We start from the raw sequence: 22,415 nt of genomic DNA, 5'->3' as shown, positions 1-22,415 counted from the left end.
CCCAGAAATCCAAAAAGCCTCTTATCTTAAGCAAGCCCATACTACAGTCACCTCAATGCACTGCCCTCCAGAAATGTTAGGTGGCTCTTTCCACAGCTATGTGTCATCCAAAGGTTGTGAAGCGCACCGTTTTGGGGAAGGCCAAGATAGATACTTGGCATCTGTCTTTGAGTTATGAAATACATTACTAATTTTATCTCTTTCCTGGAGCAGATCCTGCTGCTCTGTGCATGGATGGCGGGGGGTGGGGAACCCCAGGGACTCTGGAAGACCATTTGTCATTCAGAGGGACATCTTCAAGCTGGGCTGACAGAGAAAAATCTACATCTCCATTTGATTAAGTGCCTGCCAAGCTACTTTCCCCTGGGTGGGTCAGAGGACAACGAAACAGAGCATGGTGAGGCAACAGTGGCATGTCTACCCTTGGAGATGAATATTTTAATCTCCTTTGAAAGTATTGATGCTTTTTAGATGTTTCCCTAGCCCAATCCAAGAGGATTTTTATATTAACGGCAGCACCATTTGATACACCGGCTATTCGAAGCAAACTACAGCTAGAGAGATCAAAAATGTCCAATGAGCAGGATTGATTGTTCATTAAATTTATAAGGCTGCCCGATGTTACCATGACTTGGGACGGCGTTCAATAGCCCCAGGTTGAGACTCGCCCCCCCGCCAAAAATTCCTTCCTCGTTTGGATGATATTGGCAAGCAGACCTTGAAGGATTTCTGGAGATCCTTGAGCGGCTGGGGAGAAGCTCATTTGGTCCCAAGTTCTTGGAGGTTGTGGGGGCTCTAAGGTTAAAATGGCAGCTTGATCTGGCTGGCCAAGGAGTGGGAGTGGTGGTGACGACAAGCCACCCGAGAAAGTTCAAAACCCAGAGCAAAGATTTTTGCCCCCAGATTTAAAAGACGCAGAACAAAACATACTTCCTTTCAGCGTGTGGCCAGGATGCTTTGTCTCTCTATACAGAAAGGAATGCAAGGGGCAAAGATTTTATTTTATTTTATTTTTGATTTTCAGTATCATTGCTCAGGGCAGGAGGTCTCGCAAGCTTGAAGTCAAATCTGCAGGAACCCTGCCCAGATTTGGATCGTGGTACATTTAAAAAGATTACTCACAATTTCTTTTATAAGGAGAAAGAAGATTGCCAATGTTTTCACATCGAAGGAGAGCTGTCATCTGATTAAACAAACCTCAGTCCCATTAATCGCATGCACGTAATGGACTGGTAAATTTGCATACATTTACATGTGATTAAAAACAACAGCTCCGAAAGGGTGGGCCTATTTTCGGCTGAAGTCTAGAAGAGAAAAGATAGAATGCCTTGTCAAAAGGCTAGACAACTTACGTTGAATGCTGCTGTAGGGAAATAAACTTTTATTTTTCCTATCAGCTATCCTGGGACTTGCAAAACAGCAGAGGGATCACCTGTGTAAATTATCACTCTGGTGCTCAGGAAAAGCTAAATTCTTCCAAGATGAGAGGGAGATCCAACCTCCAGGGGGTAGAATGGCATTCAAAAGTTTTTCCTGAAGCTGCAGCCACAGTCCTTCACTGTGTGGACAACCAGTTACTGGAGGGAAAAATGAATGTTCCCAGCTGTTGCTGAGGTTCTTGTATCTGGGCAAATTTTTAAAAGTTTTGGAGAGGGATGGGGAAGAGGTGGGAGAGAATGCTGCAAAGGCAGTACAGGTAGTCCTCACTTAACAACCATTCGTTTAGTGACAGTTTGGACTTACAACGGTGCTGAAAAAAACAACTTATGACCAGTCCTCACACTTACAACTGTTGCAGCATCCCCACAGTCACGTGATCACAGCTTGGGCACTTGGAAACCAGTTCGCATTTATGGCCTTTGCAGGGTCCTGTGGTCATGTGATCGCCATTTTTAACCTTCCTGGCTGGCTTCTGGCAAGCAAAATCAATGGGGAACTGTGTGATTTGCTTAATGACCATGTGGTTGATTTAACGCCCACAGTAATTTGCTAATGACCACTGCAAAAAAGGTCATAAAATCAAGTCAGATTTGCTTAATGACTGCTTTACTTAGCAACCAAAATTCTGGTCCCAATTGCGGTTGTTAAGCGAGGACTACCAAAACACATTGAGTTGTAGGAAAGCAGGAAACTGAAATCCCATCCTTAACAGGTATTTCTGGGTTATGCGTATGTTAGGAGTCCACAAATAAGGGGAGAAAGCCTTACTGTGTGTGAAGAGCAATGCTGAATGAGGAGAGGGTAAGTTGCCAAGGTCTACATCCCAAGAGATGAAACAAAGAGTGGTCTTCAGCAATCATAGGCCTTTCTACACAATGGCAATTTTAATTGGAGTGGGGGAGATGGGCGGTGATAAAAATATGATAAATAAATAAAATAAAATAATAGTTGGCTCAAGTTAAGCCTTGTGGTATCTTAAGATGATGTGATGTACTTAAGATGGTAGCAGCAGAAAAGAGGCAGAGGAATACAAGACTGAAAGTGGTGAAGGGCAAAGCTGTTGGAACAGCCCCATGGAGACCCAGGTTTGAGCCCCCTTCGCCACAGACGCTCCCTGGGAGACTTTGGGTCTGTCCCTTCCTCTCAGTCAAAGAGTCAGTGTGGTCCAGTGTCAGAGGATCATCCCAGAAGCAATGGGTAATAGCTTCTGGAACACCTCCACTGCCATGGGTTGTATATGTGGGAGGGGGGAGGTATGATTTGTTGCCTAGGAGTGGAGAGTTCACAAGCAGGGACAGAGGAAACTCTTGTGGAGATTCCCTTATCTAAAGTAACACCATCTCGAAGAGCAAAGCCTGGGAACGAAGCTGTAAAACTGAAAGACTTTGCAAGCATTCAATTTCAACAGGGAGGTGGGAAAACGCAACAGACTTAATGCAGGGGCGGGGGAGGGAATCTGACTCACTTGTGACTTTGCAGGGCAATTGACTGTCTCTCAATAAAACATCTTTCCTATATCCCAAGAGGCTTGTAGCAAAGCTTATTAATATTGAGGTAACTGAACCTACGATCCTCACATCCAGTGGTGAAAGTACTGGACTTGGAGCAGGAAGCCCCCACGTTCTAGCTAGTTAGAAGGACTAATAATGTAAAGTCGTCTAAGCACAGTATCTTAAGTTCCCAAGGAAGCATTCTCAGCCTTTTGCAGACAGAGGTTTTTGGGTAAACGCTGACCTGATTCCTGGAGGGCAGATGATCTTTTGCAGGAAGTTTGGAATTAGATGAGCATTCTATGACCCCAGATGTTTGAAGTGACCTTTAGATCTGTGAGATCCATTTTGGTAGGAAAGAGAGAATTGTTCCCCTTGGAGATCCACGCAAGGGACATTTCATGCAACTTGAGAGCATAAGGAATGGTGTGCCCTTTATGCAAAAGACTTAAAAAAAAAAAAAAAAAGAGGGAAAAAGTACCTGATAGATAACTCTTCCATGCCTCCATAGCAGCCTTTTTTTAACCAAGCAAAAATGCAATGAGAATTAAATGGAGTTGGGAATGTTAGGCGGCTGAATCTCTTTGTCAATTAAATGAACCTTGGGCAGGCAAACGCACCAGCTGCATTGCCAAGTTCTGCATCCTTCATCTGGCATTTTAAAAGCCAGTGATGGATGTGCCAGCATCTCCCTTTAATGGCTGGTGTGAGGAAAGTGATTACACCTGACGGGAGTATTTGTGAACAGTCTTGCAGGAAACTGCTTTGTTTCAGAATATGTTGCAATGATGTGGTGCTACAGACTAGTGTTTCTCAACCTCAGCAGCCTTAAGAGGTGTGGATATCAGTTCCCAGAATTCCCCAGCCAGCATGCTGGCTGGGGAATTCTGGGAGTTGATGTCCACACCTCTTAAAGTTGCTGAGGTTGAGAAACACTGCTATAAACTGCTTAATTATTGGGTGCACCCAAGGAAAACACAGGACGGCATAGGTGCACCAGCAAACAAGCAATCTGTAGCATCGATAGAATGATGCGTCTACCGGGAAAATATTACAATGGTGCATTGCTCTGGATTCCTGAGAAGCTGCTGTGGAAAACGCAAAGGCTGGGCCAAGCATTCTTCAAGGACAATGCTCCAGGACAGAGGAGGACAAGTCTTAGAAATATTTGGTGAGCAGATGGCAACTAAAGGACTCTTGTGCTGGATATATCAGAAGCCCCAACCAGCTCACAGCCAAGGTGGTTTCCATCTGTCACCCGGATCTTGGAGAAACTGAGGACAACTTGGGATGCTCCCATTTTGTCCCTTCTGTCAGGGGACGAGTGAGAGTGGACTGTGGTTCCAGTGTGGCCCACCCCATGGGAAAAGTGGCCATCAAATACTGAATGCTAATCTGTGGTCTGTGTTGATCAAGCTTTGTGTTGATCAAACTTGAGGTTGCTCATAACCAACTGAAGGGAGAACAGAGATAAGGACATTCAAAATGGTATGGTATCAGTCACTAAAATCAATTCATTTTAAGTAGTAGTGATTGGGGGGAAAAATGGAAGGGGAGCATGTGTCACCCCATCCTCCTTTGCAATGTTTTTATCATGTTCCATTTTTCATTCTGCCTTTCGTATCTTCATCCTTCACTATTTTGTACTCTTCAACTTATGCAGTGTAATAAAATTTTTAAAAATCAATTCATTTAAGGCATGGAAATTCCTAAATGGCTGGGGACCATTGGCTTGAAAATCCTCTAACAGACTTTATCAGATTGTTTGAAGATGGCCCCAATCTTATGAATGTTCTTCCATGGAAGGTACTTCTGGCTCCCTGCTTGACTTTTCAAAGCGAGCTGAGCCTCATCATCGGGGTATTTCCTCCTACTTTTACTTGAAGATCAAGTAAACATCTATAAGCCAGGGATTTATGTATTTGTCCTGTTTTACTTGCTAGCGACTTTTCTGAATGGAACTGAACGGTTCATTATGCTTTAGCTGACCGTGTTTGTCTTTCAGTGGTTTTATGGCTTTCACTTTGCAAGCTGCTTTTGAGAAGAAGACTTTGGGAGGAAGCCTTAGTCTTGAAATAAGAACATTAAAGGAGGAAGAGGAGGAGGAGGAGGAGGAGGAAAGGAAGAAGAGAAAGCAGAGAAAGGAACATGGGTGAGCTTTTATGCTGCACTGTCATAGCATAAAAAGCTACTTGTCAGTTAAATACATTGCATTTATATTGTTAAGTCTTGTGTTTACATAAAGTAGTATAAGATGCCAGGGAATACAGAATGAAGGGTTAAAATGGAAAGGCAGTCTGGTGTTATGGTGAACGTCCTGGACTAGGAGTGAGGAGACCCAGATTTTAGGTCCCCCTCAGCTGTGGAAGCTTATTGGTCGACTTTGAGCCAGTCCCTCTCTCTCAGCCAAATGGCCAATCAGGTGTCGCTGAAGGAGCTGGACTAGAAGCAGAAAGACCTAAATTCTAGTCCATCCTCAGAAATGGAATCTCCTTGGGTGACTTTCAGATCGATTAAGGCACGAACAAGCAACGTATGAACTGTCTAGATTTTGATTGTTGATTCTCCGGAGCTGTAAGCTTCTCTGCACTCTTTACATACGTCCTAATGTATAGTTGTGGTGACAGAAAGAGATGGGCATCCAGGAATCACAGACCCTGGTTTGGGGTAATAGTGCAGAGCAAAAAGAAGTTCCTCGACCACTGAAAATGGGAGCACCAAAATTTGATTTGCTTTTATCGTTTTTGAAGCTAGGGATTAATATCAAAATGATCAGGAACCATATTAAGCAGAATCATTCCTTGATTTGAAAGCATGTGGTTCCCCCTCCCCCCCACCATCTCATTTTCTCACTGTAGAAAATTTCACTTTCAGGATCCCTCGTTCGGACAGCTTTGTAGTGCTGCTTCTAAAGATTGCCCAGCTGTTAAACATTACCCCGAGTGGATAAAGAACTCCATTGTTGGCTTACAATTTTGTAACTTGTACATTTTTCTTAATAAAGAAAATTCTCAGTCCACAAAAAAAGAAAGAGAGAGAGAGAGAGAAAGAAAGAGAAAAAGAAAAAGAAAATGGGAGCACCAAACAGACTACCATGGCTGATGTTGTCCAGGCTCGACCTCCCCAGAGGCTCTTCACTGATCATTTGGCTAATCCAGCCACCGGTTTTAGATGATCCAGAATTTCCAGAAGCTCTAACTAAGAAGTGTGGAAATTCCCAACAGACGAAAGCATCATCACCGGGCAAGAATTGAATGGTAATACGTTGGCAAAATATTATGGAGTTCTGGGATTTTTTTTTTCTTTCCAGATCCATCACTAAGCTTGAAGGGCTATTATAATAGTACAGGAATTATCATTCCATCTTACAGATAACACTGACAACAAGAGTTAAGGTTTAAGACCCAACCATGTAGAATGGTTGTTGTTGTTGCTTTTACCCTATGATTGCTTTACAAAGTGCAATTTTATATTGCTGACAATTCCAGTTGTTGCTTGCTTCTGTCCCTTCGCTGGAACGGAGCCAAGAATTGAGTTATACTCCTGCTGGTAATCCTGTTTGCTGCAAGGCTTTTCATGTTTGACAATAAGAGAATTAATATAGCTGATAATCATAAGCAGGATGTGGAACAGGATTCTACTTGTCCTGCTAGGCAGAACTGTCGATTTTCACCCATCCTCCAGGCCCAGCCTGTTTGCTATGCTTTGGGATGGAAAAATGTCTCTAGCTGCTGATTTTTCTACGTCGGAGCCCTGGTGTTAAACCTTCTCTGGGGAATGTTAGTCTGAGATGGCTTTCATGGTGCCATATGGTACAGTCACATTCTTTGAGGTGGCTTTCAGGACCTATCTATGGAGGCATTCTTATATCTATGGAAGCTTTCATAGTCTCATACTGTACAATGACATTCCAAAGTGGCTTTCCTGACTGGAATTGTATGGCGACATTCCCTTACAGACCCATCTCAGAGGTCTGAAGTTGATGCAATTAGTGTATTGCTAGTTTCCTATGCGCCTGGCTGCTCCTTCCCTATTCCTGGGGTTTATTGTCGACAAAGCAGAAATTAATATGCACGTAGTCAGACGATATGTGGCAGAATTAACGTGGAATTTTACAGCAGCCTTGAAAAAACGGGAATTCTCAAAGATAAAAATGCAGGGTGTTAAAGCCAGGCTGCTTTAATGTGCTGAAACCTGAAAACATAAAGTAGTACAGGTAGTCCTTGCTTAACAACCACAATTGGAACTGGAGTTTCAGTTGCTAAGCGAAGTGGCCATTAAGCAAATCTGACCTGATTATACGACCTTTTTTGCAGCAGTTATTAAGCAAATCACCGCAGGCGTTAAGCGAACCACGTGGTTGTTAAGCAAATCATGCAGTTCCCCATTGATTTAGCTTGCCAGAAGCCAGCCAGGAAGGTCGAAAATGGCGATCACATGACCATGGGATGCTGCAAGGGTCATAAATGCGAACCGGTTGCCAAGCGCCTGAATTGTGATCACATGACTGTGGGGACACTGCAACGGCTGTAAGTGTGAGGAATGGTTGTAAGTCGGTTTTTCCAGCACCACTGTAAGTCTGAACCATCACTAACCACATGGTTGTTAAGTGAGGACTACCTTCATGTGCTTTAAGGAAGAATATAGAGCCTCTGTGCTCCCATAAGGTTGGAAGCATTTCTTCTAATTTTTTTTGAGGCATGCCCAGCCTTTGAATCTGCTAAACAGTTACAAAAACCTGGATAAAAAGCTCTACAGATGCATAATAATAAAGCAAATAAACCATCCATTGATAAATACTGCTGGCTGGTGACTGCAGACATGGTGGAATTCAACTGATCGTTTACTTTAAAACCAGATTTTCTGCCTCCCTGACTGGTGGTGGAGGTGGGCAAGTGGGGTTATGCATGATGATGTCACCAATATCATGGCAGCAATTATTGCTGTATTACATCATCATCATCATCATCATCATCATCATCATCATCATGTTGGTCTTTAGGAAGTCCCTCAAGACCTGCTTATGTCACCAGGCCTGGGGGTCCCAGGGAACCGGTGACATTCTAAGGTGGCTCCCGTATTGTGGTTGATCTGGTTGATATACTTACTCTCTCCATTTGTGGTTTGTATACTTTACTTTTTAATAATATTTTAATGTTTAACCATGATTGTTCCTGTTTTTATAATGATTCATTTTTATAATGACTGTTTCTATATTATTGTTTTATCTGATAGTTGTACGCGGCCCAGAGTCACTTCTGGTGAGATGGGCAGCTATAGAAATTTGATTGATTGATTGATTGATGATGATGATGATCATCATCATCATGGTTTCTCTTGGATACCAAAGGCCCATGATATTGGCTGTTGGTGCATGTAGTAGAGTAAAAAAAAAAAATTATAGCAAGCAACAGCTGGAACAGATTTTTTAGCAGAATGTGATGTTACCAGTATTGCTTTATTTTCATATTGGTGTTTAATTATGTTTAAGTGTTTTTTTTCGCCCAAGATGGTATTTGACTAGGCTGTTACTGGTGGGGGCATTTTGTTTTATATGCAGGGAAGATGGAGGAATAAAATCAGACGAAGGGGAGAATAACCTATGATTGCATTAGGAGAGCTAGTTTAGAAAGGAGAAGTGTTGAAATCGATGTTGATGGGTGGAGTGGCGGCCGAAGACTGAAAGAGGTTGATCGGTGGGCTATGAGAGAACGAAAAAACCAAGAGATTGAACTAACAGGACCTGAAATTATAAACATCTGGATGGTCCTCAGACGAGAGCAGAAGTGGCAGTGAGGGAGGGGCTGGTGAGGAAAAATGGGATCTCTCTAGATCTGCCACCATTAGGGGATGGAGAAAGAAAATGGAGGCTGCCATCTTTGATCAGGTGGCTCCAGAAAGATTGATGGCAGAAGATCTGGTTGGAGCAAACGGGGCCAGGAGGAGGAGACTGCCGTGTGACTACTCTGCTGGCAAAACTGGTCGCTGCTGGGATGAACAAATGACAAATGGCTTGGAATGAAGTGTGAAGAAATGGATGGTAGGCAGTTGGAGGCAGCATCTCTGGGGCTTCCCAGAAGATGCCGTTGCCCCTGCGCAGGAGAACACCCTTTTCTGCTCTTACTCAAGTGGCCAGTTCCAGTTGGGGGAAAGGGGATCGAGCTGGGATTCCTCCAGTATGGAAGGGCTCAATCTTCTTCCCCAAGTTATTTCACTTGTTGGTTCAGGGTGACAAACACTCCACGACACATCACTCTCCAGGACAAGCCAGAGATGTGGTGGAGGTCTTCAGCTGATGTCTGAAGGCTGATGGGGAGAAACAGGTTCAGGTTAAACTCCAAGGAGCTGATGTTCATTTGTAAACATCTTGGCCTCTGGATGGAGTTGAAGTCTCCCTGAAGAAGCACATCCTTTACCGGGGGGACCTCCTGGACTTTCAGCTCCTCCTGCTTGAAAGGTGGTGAAGGTTGTAGTCAGTTTCAGCCAGGGTGACAGTGATTTTTGCCTGTATTGCCAGACATCAAGATTGCAGCAACACACTCTATGTGGGGCTGGTTTTGAAGATGGCATGGACCCAGCAGCCAGGCAGTTGGCAAACAAGAACCACTATTGCAGCAGAAGAACCGTTCTTTGGTCCCCGAACAGGTGGGCTCCCAGATCCATTTAAAAGTGCTGGTCATAAAGTCATATGTGGTGTGGGTTACTGTAGGACCAGCTTAGCCAAAATGATTCTGCCTGTATATCAGATCGTCAAGCGAGGGCCCGTTTCTTTGCTTTTGTAGTGTCTTCTTTGTTCTATAGATATACTTTCTTACTCTCCTCTATTTTTTACATTGTATTTTAACTATATACATTGAAATTGAAAGAAGTTTTCATTAAAAAAAAAGAGAGGGGGCCTGCTTAGGGACGAGAAACCATGCAGAGTGGGGGAGACACAAATCAGAAGGCCCTGGCCCCCAAATTCTGTGGAATATACTGCGCTGGGAGGTCCATTTGCCCCCCCCCCAGCTTTTAGGAAGCTCCTTATCACCTTCCATTTAAAAAGGGCCTTGATCATCCTGAGTCTAGCAGGGAAGGAGGGTGCAGCGTTACTGTTTTGTGGCCTTTGATTTTGCTCAGCGTTTGGTCAACCACACAGCAGCCAGAGATGCTAAACTGGAGCCGTGAGGAGGAGAGACCATTTCAGAGAAAATGAATGGGGAGTACCGTGGGAAAAGAGCTTTCTTAGTGTGAAAACAGGGTGACCTCCGAAAGGGATCCTGAAGATAATGCCACAGCCCGAGAGAGTTGCTGTTTACCAGCGTGAGAATACAATTATTTTCCCCAAATGTTTCTGAGTCAGACGCAATGACCCTTCAGAGCCAGAAGATGTCGCAATTGATGTTGCCAATGCTGATCAACTTTAAGTCCACCGGCCAGGACACAGATGCACCAGAACAGGCAAAACGTAAGCCAGAAAGAACAATTTGTTCCCAAACATTTTCCTCCCAAACAGGGTCATCTGTAAATTCTGTGTTCTGAGCAGCTAGCCTCAGACAGCCACAGCGGTCTGCTTCCACAGCCCATCTCAAGCACCCACTTTGATCCAAACATTGCTGTCGCTGTCCTTCAGAAACCCCCAAGCCACCAAGCCCACCTCCTGCAGAGTTCCCAGGAGATCTTACAAAGCACAAATACCCACACATACACACCGCTCCCAGCTGGCTCCAAGCTAGGTTTTCCTTTTCTCTCACTAGTGAGATCATTGGTTTTCTGCGGCTTTCCATGCTGCTGCGAGAAGCAGATGTTGGACAGAAACACCTGGCTGCCCAAAATCTGGGGGCATGTTCCTAGCTTCTCTAGGGAATATATGTATTCCAGTAGGAACTTGGGATTTATTTGAGAACTACCATATTGAAAGAAGAGCTGATGTTTTTCTTAACTCTCACTTGCAAAATATGACCGACAGGATCCAAACTCTGGCTTTCCTTTAGACTTTGCAGGGGCTGAAATTTTGGTCATGCCTACTGGCCAGATACAAAAAGCCACAAAAATGACTTCAGAGGCACTAGGCGGAGACCAAAGCATGCTTTAAGCCTGGGAATCTGAAAGTGTGAGATGGATTGGCTGTACTCTATTCATTAGACTCACAGTGTTTCTCAACCATGGTGACTTTAAGGTGTCTGGGCTTCAAGGTGTCTGGAGTTGAAGTCCAGGCACCTTAAAGTCACCAAGGTTGAGAAACCCTGCACCAGAATATAAGAGGGAGGGAAAGGAAACCTCAGGCTTTTAAGACCTGTTGGTATAGCCCATATCAATAAAATTTGTTCCCATCAAACTTGCAGGGTTTGCGTCTTGACCTGACCTACCTCAAAGGGATCACAAGCCACCAGGAGGCTTGACCTCCTGCCTCCCAGGAAGGGCATCATAGCCAGGTGGAGACCACCCTGTTCTAACCCGATGGCCAGGGAAGGACCTGCTAAGGGAGCTTGCTTTGTCCTTCCCCTCTGGAGAGCATCTCAGCTTCTACCAACAGTTAGCCCAAGATTGTAGTGCTGGGAGGCAACACAAATATATTTAGTGCCCATCTATCAATCGGGGGGCCACTGGGAGGCCATGCCTCCTGGACGGTGGAACAATCAACACCAACAAGTGGGAAGCAATTTGGCCCTGTTCATTGGCCAGAGAAGACCAGCCACAGAAGGAATAGCTGTCTGAATGGAGACCTCCTTCAGCTGGTGAAGGCACCATGGCTTGAAGAACTTCCTCATTCTCTCTGTCCCATGACTATTAGATTGTAGGCCCGTGGGCTGTATGTACATACCAACACACACACACAGAAGTGTTACCTGCATATGTTTATCAGGGAGGGGGGGATGCTCCCAGACAGCTGCCAGATTAATTTGGCAACCTTAGGATGACAAGGTGGTGAAGCTGGTTGGTGGTGAAGCTGGCCATTGTACAGGACTTATATTCTTCTACTTGTCCCTGGGGTGTGGCTGTGTGAATTCTCTAGATTCAGGGTCATCTACCTTTCAGGTAAATATTTTTATTTTTACCTGTGCACATCAGCTGTTTACTTGGAATGCTGTTTCACCTCCAGAAGGGTTTAGAAAGCCATTTAAACCAATCTGCAGAGGAATCCTCTAGCCATGGCGGGGTCAAAGCAATCTGGTTCTACGGTGGGCAGCAAGATAACACACACCATTAAACGTCCTCTTAGTAGTAGGCTTTATGGAGGAATCTGGCTGGAGATTGTGGAGAACGGGAGGCTGTATCAGATGAAATTCTGGCCTGGCCTAGAAGCCCATATTAATGCACAGGGCTTATCCAGAAATGCCCAGCGAGAACTAAGCCTAACATAAAAGTGTGTTGTAGGCTGTTACAGGCGTCAGAGTCTGTATCCCCCAGAGGGTGGGATAACAGTGTAATTGTACAAAGGCTTAGTTTCCTTGTTCTATTTTCTCTACAAGCACTCCTCGAATTACGACCATTCGTTTAGTGACTGTTCAAAGTCAGAATGGTGCTGAAAAAAGTGACTTATGACTGCTCTTCACACTTACAACCATCGCAGCATCCCTGCAGTCACGTGATCGCAATCCGCATGCTTGGCAACTGGCTCGCACTTACGACAGTTGCAGAGTCCTGCTATTACACGATTGCCATTTGTGACCTTCCCAGCTGGCTTCTCACAAGCAAAGCCAATGGGGAAGCTGGCAGGAGGTCACAAGTCATGCTCACATGATGCCTCGCTTAATGACCACATGTGATTCACTTAACAACTGCAGCAAAAAAAGGTTGTAAAATTGGGTGTGGTCACGTGATGCCTCACTTAACAACTGCGCCACTTAATGACAAATTTTCCTGTCCCTATTGTGGTCGTGAGTCAAGGACTACCTGTCTAATCAAGTACACTTGCTTTTCTGCAAAGGGTAAAATGAACTATGCTCAGAATCCCAGTATTCCATTAATTTTAAGGTGGACCAAACTACATGGTTGATAATTGCCTCTTATCTAAGAAAGAACAATAGCTGAGAATAGGATTTTGATTAAAAATGGGAAACTTTTTGTGCCTCAGAGACATAGACAGAAAAGAATACCTTAGATTAAAAAGAAGAAGAAGAAAAGAAATAAGGCATTTTATTTTTGTTGATAAATAAATCCATATGACTCACTGCAATGGACAGTAATTTTGTAGTGCAAAAATGACAGTATTTTGCCCACTAAAATAACATGGAGGATTCACTGGAATTTGATAAGAGGATATAAACTTCAACAATATTTTAATAAATAAGGTGTTTTAGTATAAATATTATGAAAGATATATTTAAAATGCAGCATCCAAACCTTTCTAATATGGCTTCTATCCCAGCAGCGGATTCCACAATCTGGGAGGTAGATCCTAAATTGCACAAAGAGGAGGAGGATTAGATAGGGAAGCACCTAAACTAATTAACAAATAAACAGGTTAACATAAAATTATTCTACCCTTTTGAATAAACAGTGCAAAAAGGACAGGAACACAAGCATTTTGCTTTAATGCAAGCTAAACAGAGACACGCCACGCCTGGAACTCAGTACTAACAACCACCATCCATACATTATTATAAACTTCTTGTTGAAAGAAAAGATGATTGCACCAGAGATTTATCGCTAAATATCAATTGATATTCCCTGAAACAAACAGTATATTGAAACAAATTGTGCGAATCACATTGTCCCACGCTGTAGCTTCAATGTGAAAATCACTTCTTTGGTGGCCTTAAGCACCCATGTGCATTTTCCAAGCAATTATCTCCTTAATTTGATATCTCATCCTTGTTTTTAAAAGCTTCAGAAGTGTAAAACCTTAAATCAATGTTCTTAAGATTAAAAAAAAGTGGGGGGGGGGCTATAAGCAGTGGATACTTGCTACAAAAGTCTCATGGACTTCAAAAGTAACAAGTCGGTTTGAAACATTCAGCTCTGAAAGCTAAACGCTCTAATCTGAAATCAGAAAGTGAAAGGAAGAAACAAAATGAAATGTTACTATGTTAAGCATACTGGCTTTTTCTGAGTGTGTGGGTTTGTGTGTGTGTGTGTTTTGAATTTTATACAGTGAGAAACACTCTTCTCTTGGCTAGGAAAAAAACTCAGAAATCGACAGGCAGAGAGGTGTGTAAAAAAAAAAGGGCTTCTGTCCTTGTGGGTTTTTTTTTTTTTTCCCAAAAGGCCTGCAGAGAACTTTATTACAGTTCCTCACAGGTCAGATCTGCTCTCTACATGGGCACAACTCCCTCTGCAGGCTTTCAAAGGTGGCGGTGATGCATTTTTCCCCATCACAGCCTAAAATAAACATGCTACCAAGAGTCAACAATTACATCTTAGTTTGGAAACTTTCCCACAACAATTTACTTAGACACCCCCAAGTCCCAGGAAAGAATCATCTCCGCAGGACCAGCCCTCAAGGAAGTGGGCTGGATGGTTTGACTAGGCAGTGTTTATTCTAGACTTTTATTATTCTTAATGGCTCGTAAAAGGTGATCTCAGGGCAGAGAATAATTTTGGGAGGGGGTGGCTGGCTAATGGGGCCAGTTGGATTGATTCCTCTCTGGGCCCTCAAGAGTTGGTGGATTCAACAGGCCATTTCTCAATGCAGCCAAAGCCTCTTTTCCCAATTCTCTATTTTTATGCAAAAGACTGTGTGAGGTACTTAGCAAAAAAGCCTCTCTTAATGCAGCTGAGCCACCTCGTGTGTAGAATAAATGGCCCATTAGCTCAGCAAAGAAGTGGTAAAGAAATCCTTGACGCTAAACTCTTTCTCTAGCTTGGTTCTCAAATTTGCTCAGCTGATTTGGCAGGGACTGGCGCATCCTTGGCAAAATCTTTTTTATCTTTTCTTATAGAGCCTGTTAAACATGCCATGATCCAAATTGTGGGTTTGAGCTGAAAAGTCCCACAGACCCATCTATTTTCTGGACTGAATTTGCTTTCTCTACCTGCATTTGCTCCAAACATTAAATAAAAGTTTTAAAACTCTTCTGAACATTAAAAAATTGAGGAAGTATGACACATTCTTGCTGTTCCTGATAAAGTTACACACACACACAAACATACACAAACCTTTGCCACAAACTTAGCAAATTCTGTTTAAATTTCTGCAGAGTCTTGGGGAAATGATTTCCTAAAATATTTTGCAAATGAGTTTTGATGATGGAATTGATAAGCTGGGGAAACTCAGTGACTGGTGTTTCTCCCTGTTTGGCTTTTGTGCTAAAGGTTTCTGCCACAGCAAAAGATGCATCATGCAAAATGAGCCTGTAGCCTCTTGAGTTATAGGGGTTTTTAAAAAAGGAAGGGCCAGAGTTCCATGCCCTGTGATGTTATTTGGGGTTCCACAATACACCTCTTCTGCAAATCCTCTCCCCTCGTGGGGCAGGTGTTGTGGAAACTGTCATATAATGTATTGCTATTTATCTGGTAGGGATTGGTGAGCTCTGCTGGTTTATCTTAATTACTGTGTAGTGGTATCTCTTGTTGCTAAATGTTGAGTCTGTAATTGGCCACTTTTTTTTCTTAATCCATTCAATCGTGTCCAGTTCTCAGAGACTGCCTGGACCAGTCCCTGCCGTTTTCTCGGCAAGGTTTTTCAGAAGTGGTTTGCCATTGCCTCCTCCCCAGGGCTGAGAGAGAGTGACTGGCCCAAGGTCACCCAGCTGGATTTGTGCTTAAGGCAGGACTAGAACTCAGGGTCTCCCGGTTTCCAGCCTGATGCCTGAACCACGACACCAAACTGGCTCATTGGCCACTTATTGGGCTGCAAAAATGTATAGAGTTTCATCATGCAGATTTGTATTTTAACTTTAGTCCTATGCTAGTTGTTGACTGTAACATCTTCATCTGAAATCCTGACCCTGCTTGGTGCTGGGCAATAAATATTCATATTTTCAGACCTCTCAAAGAGTCCTTAGCTATTAGTTCAACCGATGTCAATAGAACAAACGCTACTTCGCATGCTCAGTCTTTCTGTGTCAGACTGTCTTATCATTAACAGAATAATTTGTAAATGTTTTCTAAATGCTGGCTCTTACCACTGAAATACAGAATTACTACACTGAAGATTTTAATTGCCTATAGCTCACTTCCCTTCCAGTTTAACACTTCTAAAAAGCTAACATTTTTTTTTTAGCTGAAAGGGAACAGCTCTCAGAAGACTGAATTATACAATGCCTTTTAATTAGGGTAGAAATTCATTCTCATCTGAGCTTAAGTGTAATAGCACCTCCAGTTCTACATGAAAGCTATTTTTTCACATCTAGATTCAAGACTTCCCCTGATTGTTTGATAATTCTACAGCTATTCAGCTTTACTACCTCCTCACCAAGCTCTGTATAAGCCTACTTATAGTCACTAACCTGTTCATAAGTTTTCATCCTTAATGTAACTTGTCTTTAACAGCTCTTCTTTTACTTCTTTGCTCTCAATATATATTTCAGATACCAAATTGCATGGAATGTACCCTTCCTTTCCTTCACATTCAGCTCTGTAAAAACCATGCACATCCTTGTCACCAATCACCTTTAGAATCTGTCCCTTTTTAAAGGCTAGCTCTATCTCCACTCCATCAGAACTAGGGGAAATGGTTATGGGGTCATAGTCAAAAAGAGCCACAAATAATCTCACTGGACCATCACTAACTCGAATCCCTAAGTTTAAGCTTCTCAGAGAACCTGAATTAGGTGCTGAAGATATTGGTTGCTCAGCTTGCAAATCCACAGTGGTAATTCTATCATTTGCCAAATCTACAGGAGATACTGGCCTTGGATATGATCTAGAATTCTCTTGACCCAAAAGGTTCATTCTGTGTCCTTTGTTCTTTTCTTCCTGAGCATCTGAAAGATCAGAGACATGATTGTGGTCACCAGGATGGATCTGTGGACTTTCAGTTTTTGAGATTTGCTGCTGTCCTCTTTTAGCTTGGGACACACTTAAGTTGGAGAATTCTTTACAAAAGTGTTCCATCTCCCCCATGTGATTTTTCTCAAAATAACTATAGGGTTCTATCTGAAAACAGACATTATATGTGCCTACATTTCTGTAACTGCAGTTCTTCACTTCGAACTCAACAGAGGACTCAGGATTCAAGCAGCTTGAACCAGGATAGTCGAAACTTGGTTGATGAGATGATACTTCTGGAGTCATACTGGCATAATGGGTCATTGTGTACATCTTGATATTGCGGTGGTCTGGGTGAATTCTAGACACAACTTGTTTAGTTACAGAGTATTCTTCTAACTTTTCTTTTTTGAGAAGACTCAGTTGAGTTTCTCTAGGCAATACTTTTAATGCTGTTGGCGTGGAACTGGCTGGCTCTTCACAGCTCAGCAGAGGACAAACGTGTCCTGAAGATGGTTTCCCAACCGAGGAATGTTGGCTGGAACCACCCCTATTTTCATTTGGTGCATTTGGAGAAGATGCCAGTGTTGAAGTGGGCAAGCGATTCTGAAAAATATCCAAGGGTGTAGACGTGGACTCTCTGCAGCTGGAAGTGAAATGAATGATGAAATTGGGATCGGCACTGGTCATGGATTTATGGGACAAAATGGAGGGAGGGGCATTGTTTTTTGTAGAGAGATGCCCATCTTCATACTGTAAGAATTCTTGGAAATTCAAGTCAGGGATCTGGTTGGAAGCCACAGACCTTGGCAATAAAGGAGGAGCTTTCAACAGGAAGGGTGGGATTAAAGCTGGGACAGAATCCTCAGATTCTCCAACGGGAGACAATGTTCTCACTGAAACTTTCCAAGACCCATCAAACAGACCTAACTGAGATGGTGCTAACGACACACTTCCGGCTGTTGCCGACATTACTTCAGTTACTTTCTGCCCATTGATATAAACAGCATAGCCGCTCACTTGGACTCCATTGGATGACCCAACTGCGTCAATTGTTACTGGTAACCAGCTCACAATGAAAAACTCTTCGGAAGAACTAGGTTGCACCTGGACATCAAGAGGGGCATCAGGAGGTCCTGCGGATGGAGTCATAAAAGTAACTGCTGCTGATGTCTGCTCCAAATTCTCTTGAGGAAAAAGGGGTGTTTCACGAAGGACTTGCGCTTCTACTCTTATACAGTACAGGCTGCCAGGTGTCAGGGTTTGGAAAACATACCAGTAGACTCCCGTCTCTGTTTCATCATGTTCCTTCTCATTAAGGTACACCACATGGGTGTGGTTACTGTTGCTTGGCAACCAGGTGATTTCTGCTGATGTTGCAGTGACCTTCTGAAGTCTCAGGAGGGTGGGTGCAATGACAGCACCAGTCCCTACGAGGAAAGTGCATTGCTTGCTATCGGAGTTTCCGACACCCGTCACACTCTGTACTGAAATCCGGTAAGGACGCAGCTTTAAATCCAGATTCTCAATCGTTGCTTTCATCTGACGACCGTGCTTCACGTTCTGGAATAAATCTGCGTTGATGTAAATATTATAGCTATGGATTTTTCTCCAGTGACTTTGCATACTTGGTGGATCCCAACCAATGGTGATGGATGTTGAGGACTGCTTGATGAGAGTCAGATTCTGGGGGTAAGGGACTACTCGCGGGTGATCCCACAACCCATCCTTCGGTCTGATCGACAGGGGATGAACACATGTATCTCCATCAGGGCTGTCACTCCTCTCTTCGCTGCTGGCACTATGGCAAGAGAATCCTCTTTCGTGGTTCGGGTTGTAGCAAATATCACTGGGCTCCGAAGGAGCAAAACTCATCAGATCATTAGCTGAAACTTCTTCCACCAGGTTTGAAGGTATCAGCCCTCTTCTGCCGTCCATCAATTCTCCTTCGTAGAAGCCGTCCGCATCCGTTTCGCCGCAGACGTAGACGTATTCTCCAGCTGTGAGGGGCAGCTCGGCCTCGGGGTTCTTGTTCGGCCCTCGAAAAGGGTAGTAACTGTGCCGTACTAAAAAGACGCGGAGGTTGGAAGGACCTTGATTCTCTTCTGGAAAATTTGGAGGAACCTCATCTGTTTCTGGTCCTTCTTCTGTATCTTCCTCCCTGGGGCACCGCTTCAAGCTGTCCTTCATCAGCGGCAGTCCGGACGAGGAGTCCGGCAGAGATTGTAGTCCGTCACTATTTCTCGGCAGGCCAGCCCAGTTTAGGGCAATGCCGTTTTTATCGCTGGAGGTTTGACCGTGGCGGAAGCCGGGCTGGGTGTCCGGCTCCCGTTTCTCGGAAGCAATGACTGCTTGGGAGTGGTGTGGGGCAGGCGGCAACAGGGACTTCGAGAGTCCAGGTTCTTGGATTTGCAGGCGCTCAAGTTCCTGCAACAAGAGATTGAAGTGCTTGGCCCGACTGCGGTACTTTGTCTCCAGCTCTCCCACCTGAGCTTCAAGGATCTGCGTGGCTTCTCGGTGCTCTCTTTTGATTCCTGTCTGCATTTGCTCCAGATGCTTTATTTCCTCCTCTTTCCTTCGCAGGACAAGCAAGGTTTCCTTGTGCTCGGATTCTAACTGGCGCTGCCTTTCTTCAGTCTCCTTCATGCTCTTCAGCACCTGTTCTAAGTTCTCCACTTTGTCCTCCAGCCTCTTACTCCACTGAACGGCGGAGTTGCGGTCTTCGGCGGCCTGAATTAGTTTCAGCCTTATCTCCGCATTTTCGTCTCTGATGTTCTCAGCCCCCCGGCTCTTCTCGTGGAGTTCCGCGTTCTCCCGAGCAATTCGGGCATTTTCACTCAGCACTTGCTTCAGCCGCCCTTCCAAATAATCGCTCGTCTTCTTTTTTTCCTGCACTTCGCACTGAAGGAGTTCACACTGCCTGAGCCTTTCAGCCAGCTGTTCCTTCAAGACCTGCAAGGGAGGGTCGCCGCTGCCGTCATCAACATCTGTTTCCGGATGGTGGCCTCTGGCGTCCTCAGCTCCGTTTCCCAAGGTCGGGGCTTCCGACCTGACGTCTTGGATCAACCGTTCTGGAGCCTCCTTTGGGGAAGGTGGCTTCTCTGAGCCTCCAGCTGGAGTGGGAGAAGTTTCCTGGGTAGCAGCCTCTGGAGAAGCCACCTCGGTGTTGAGTTTGGAGTGCTGGAGGGATTCACTCAGGGTCTTCAGCATGATCTGCCTTTGCAACTGGAGGACTTCCCTCTGGGACTGTCTCAACAAGCTGTCTAAAGAGCTGTTCTCTTCATCTGCAGAGAATCTGCTCTGCAGCTCCGAACAGTCCTCCTGCAAGGCTTGTAGCTGCTGATCCTTGGTGATCAGGACACTGGCTTCTCCACCCAGGTGCTTCTCCTGCTGCCGAGCAAGCATGGTCCTCGACAGGTCCACCTCCAAGCGATTCCAAGCTAAGGGGACAGAGGTCCCAGCCGCTTGGAGGCTCGATTCTCGAAGCTTCCGGGCCCATTCCTCCAGCCGCTTGGCGATGCTGGCCAGCTGGCCATTCTTCCGCTTCAGCTGCTTCACCTTCTCCTGCATCTCCGGGAAGCTGTTTTTCCTCAGCAGGACGTTCTCATCCTTGAGCCGAGTGCAGCGCTGCTCCAGGTCTGCCAGGGCCTTCACCAGGTCCATGTTCTGCATCTCCAGTTGCTGGTAGTGGCTCCCCGTCAGCCAGCTGGGCTCCAGGCGCTGCTGCTGCTGCTGCTGCTGCTGCTCAGCTTCTGGCCCGGTGGCAGCTTCTTCCCCAGGAGGGCCAACTTGGTTCTTGCCCAGAGGCACCTCCGGCTGGGCTCCATCTTCCACGGCCTCCGGGGTTCCCGGGGGTGAGGCGGAGGGGGGCTGCTCCGGGTCCTGGCTGGCCCCCTGGGGGCTCCCCCGGGCGTCCGAGGAGGGCTGGCTCGGGCCGGCGGGCTTCACGTGCCCGTGCAGGGAGCGGGCCTTGCGGGCGGCACTCTCCGGCCGGGCGTAGAGGCTCTCCAGGGAGCGCGGCCTGCGCTTGTCCGGCTTGGGGCCGCTGCCCGGGGCCGGCGGGGCGGCGGCCGGCGGGCGCGCGCGGGGCGGGCCGGCGGGCGGCGGGAGCGCGCCCTCGAAGCGCTCGAGGATGTACTTGAGGAAGAGGCTGCGCTCCAGCTCCAGCTCGGCCTTGAGGTGGCGGATGCGCGCCGCCTGCTCTCCGTCCACCTCCCAGCGCAGCTTGCCCAGCACCTCCTGCAGCCTGGCGCGGCCCTCGCCGCTCAGTCCCGCGCCGGCCCCGGCCCGCCCGCCGCGGCTGACCAGCTCCTCGGCCAGCTGGCGCTGCAGGTCGCGCGCCTGGCGCATGGCGGCGTCGCGCTCGCGCTGCAGCAGCTCCTGCGCCTCGCGCAGCTCCGCCTCCTTCCAGCGCAGCAGCTGCCGGATCTCGGCCTCGCGCTGCCGCCGTCCGTCCTCGCGCAGCTGGTGCAGCTCCCGCGCGCGCTGCTGCTCCCACTTGGAGCGCAGCTGGTCGGCCAGCAGCTGCCGCTCGCGCTCGGCCGCCTCGCGCAGCTCGCGCGCCTCCAGCCCGAAGCGCCGCCGCGCCTCCTGCGAGCGCAGCCGCTCGCCCTCCAGCTCGGCCCGCAGGGCCTCCAGCTCCCGCCGGTGCTCCTCGTGCGCGGGCGGCGGCGGCGGGGGCGCGGGGCCCGGGGGCGCGGCCGGGGCCGTGGCGGCTTGGCGGGGGGGCAGGCGGGGGGCGCCCGCGGGCGCGGCCCCCGAGGCCCCGTCTTTGCTCATGGCGCGGGAGGGAGCACGGCCGCCGGCGGGGTAACGGCTGCCAACCGGCGCCGGCGCGCGGGGAACGGCCGGGGCCGCTCCGTTCGGCAGGCCCCCGCCCCGCCCGACCCCCGGCATTGTGGCGTCACCAGCGCGGGCGGGGCTGGGTGGCCGCGTTCCCACGCCCCGGGTCCCCTGGTTGGCACGACATCTTCCTGCGGTCGTGTGAATCGGGGATGAGGTTCTGGGGGGAGCCCCCGGTCTAGGATGGGGTTCCGCGGGTCGTGTGAACCCGGGTGGTGGGTTAATTCCGCAAAGCAGTTAAAGCAGCTGGTGGGTACCTGGCCGGCGGGCTTAGCTTCAGGCCGGACGTATTGGATTAAGTGCATGCCGCCCTATGAGTTGGGGAGTGGATAGATGACCCTGGCTGAACCTCAGAGGAGTTTTGATCCCATTTTAATCTGGCTGTGCAAATCGGGTCTGATCCAAGCCCTTGATCTGCTTAGGAAAATCGCTTCGGGCTGTATGAGTGTGGGGCAGGAAGTGAACTTGTTAGCACGTGTACAGAAGCCTGTTGAATCCCTCTCAGTCCAGGGCCAGGCTCTGAATCCTGGTGAGGTCTGACTCCCCATGTGGATTCTGAATTGACCCTTGTGGGTCATCCGTGTTCCATGCATTGTGCCAGCCTAGAATACTGAGCTGGCTCTGTGAAGCATGGTTCTGCTAACCGTGGGTAGGCATGTGAAGAGACTCACCAGGGCAACCCTATTGCAGGGCGTGCTGTCTGTGGCTTGGAGGGGCCACACGGCCTTCACAACTAACGCCTTGGATTGCCCCTTCCTCAGGAAGGAATCCCAGAAGTCATGCAGGAGA

At 46.8% G+C, this 22,415-nt stretch overlaps 1 protein-coding gene across 1 annotated transcript; it reads right to left on the bottom strand.

Moving 5' to 3' along the window:
* Window positions 1-13,201: 13,201 nt before the first annotated feature.
* Window positions 13,202-21,680, bottom strand: LOC134505882 (RIMS-binding protein 3C-like). Its single transcript, XM_063315819.1, has 2 exons — window positions 16,304-21,680; window positions 13,202-13,311 (listed from the first exon to the last, which is right to left on the bottom strand). Exon 1 carries the CDS (start codon window positions 21,678-21,680, stop codon window positions 16,308-16,310), a length of 5,373 nt encoding a protein of 1,790 aa, XP_063171889.1. The 3' UTR covers window positions 13,202-13,311; window positions 16,304-16,307.
* Window positions 21,681-22,415: the final 735 nt, after the last annotated feature.

This window comes from Candoia aspera, chromosome 15, assembly GCF_035149785.1.
Source record: "Candoia aspera isolate rCanAsp1 chromosome 15, rCanAsp1.hap2, whole genome shotgun sequence".
Classification (NCBI taxonomy): Eukaryota; Metazoa; Chordata; class Lepidosauria; order Squamata; family Boidae; genus Candoia; species Candoia aspera.
This window is presented reverse-complemented; position numbering and strand designations above follow the sequence as displayed.

Coding starts and splice junctions, on each gene's coding strand:
- LOC134505882 (XM_063315819.1), bottom strand. CDS start 21,680: ATGCCGGGGGTCGGGCGGGGCGGGGGCCTGCCGAACGGAGCGGCCCCG.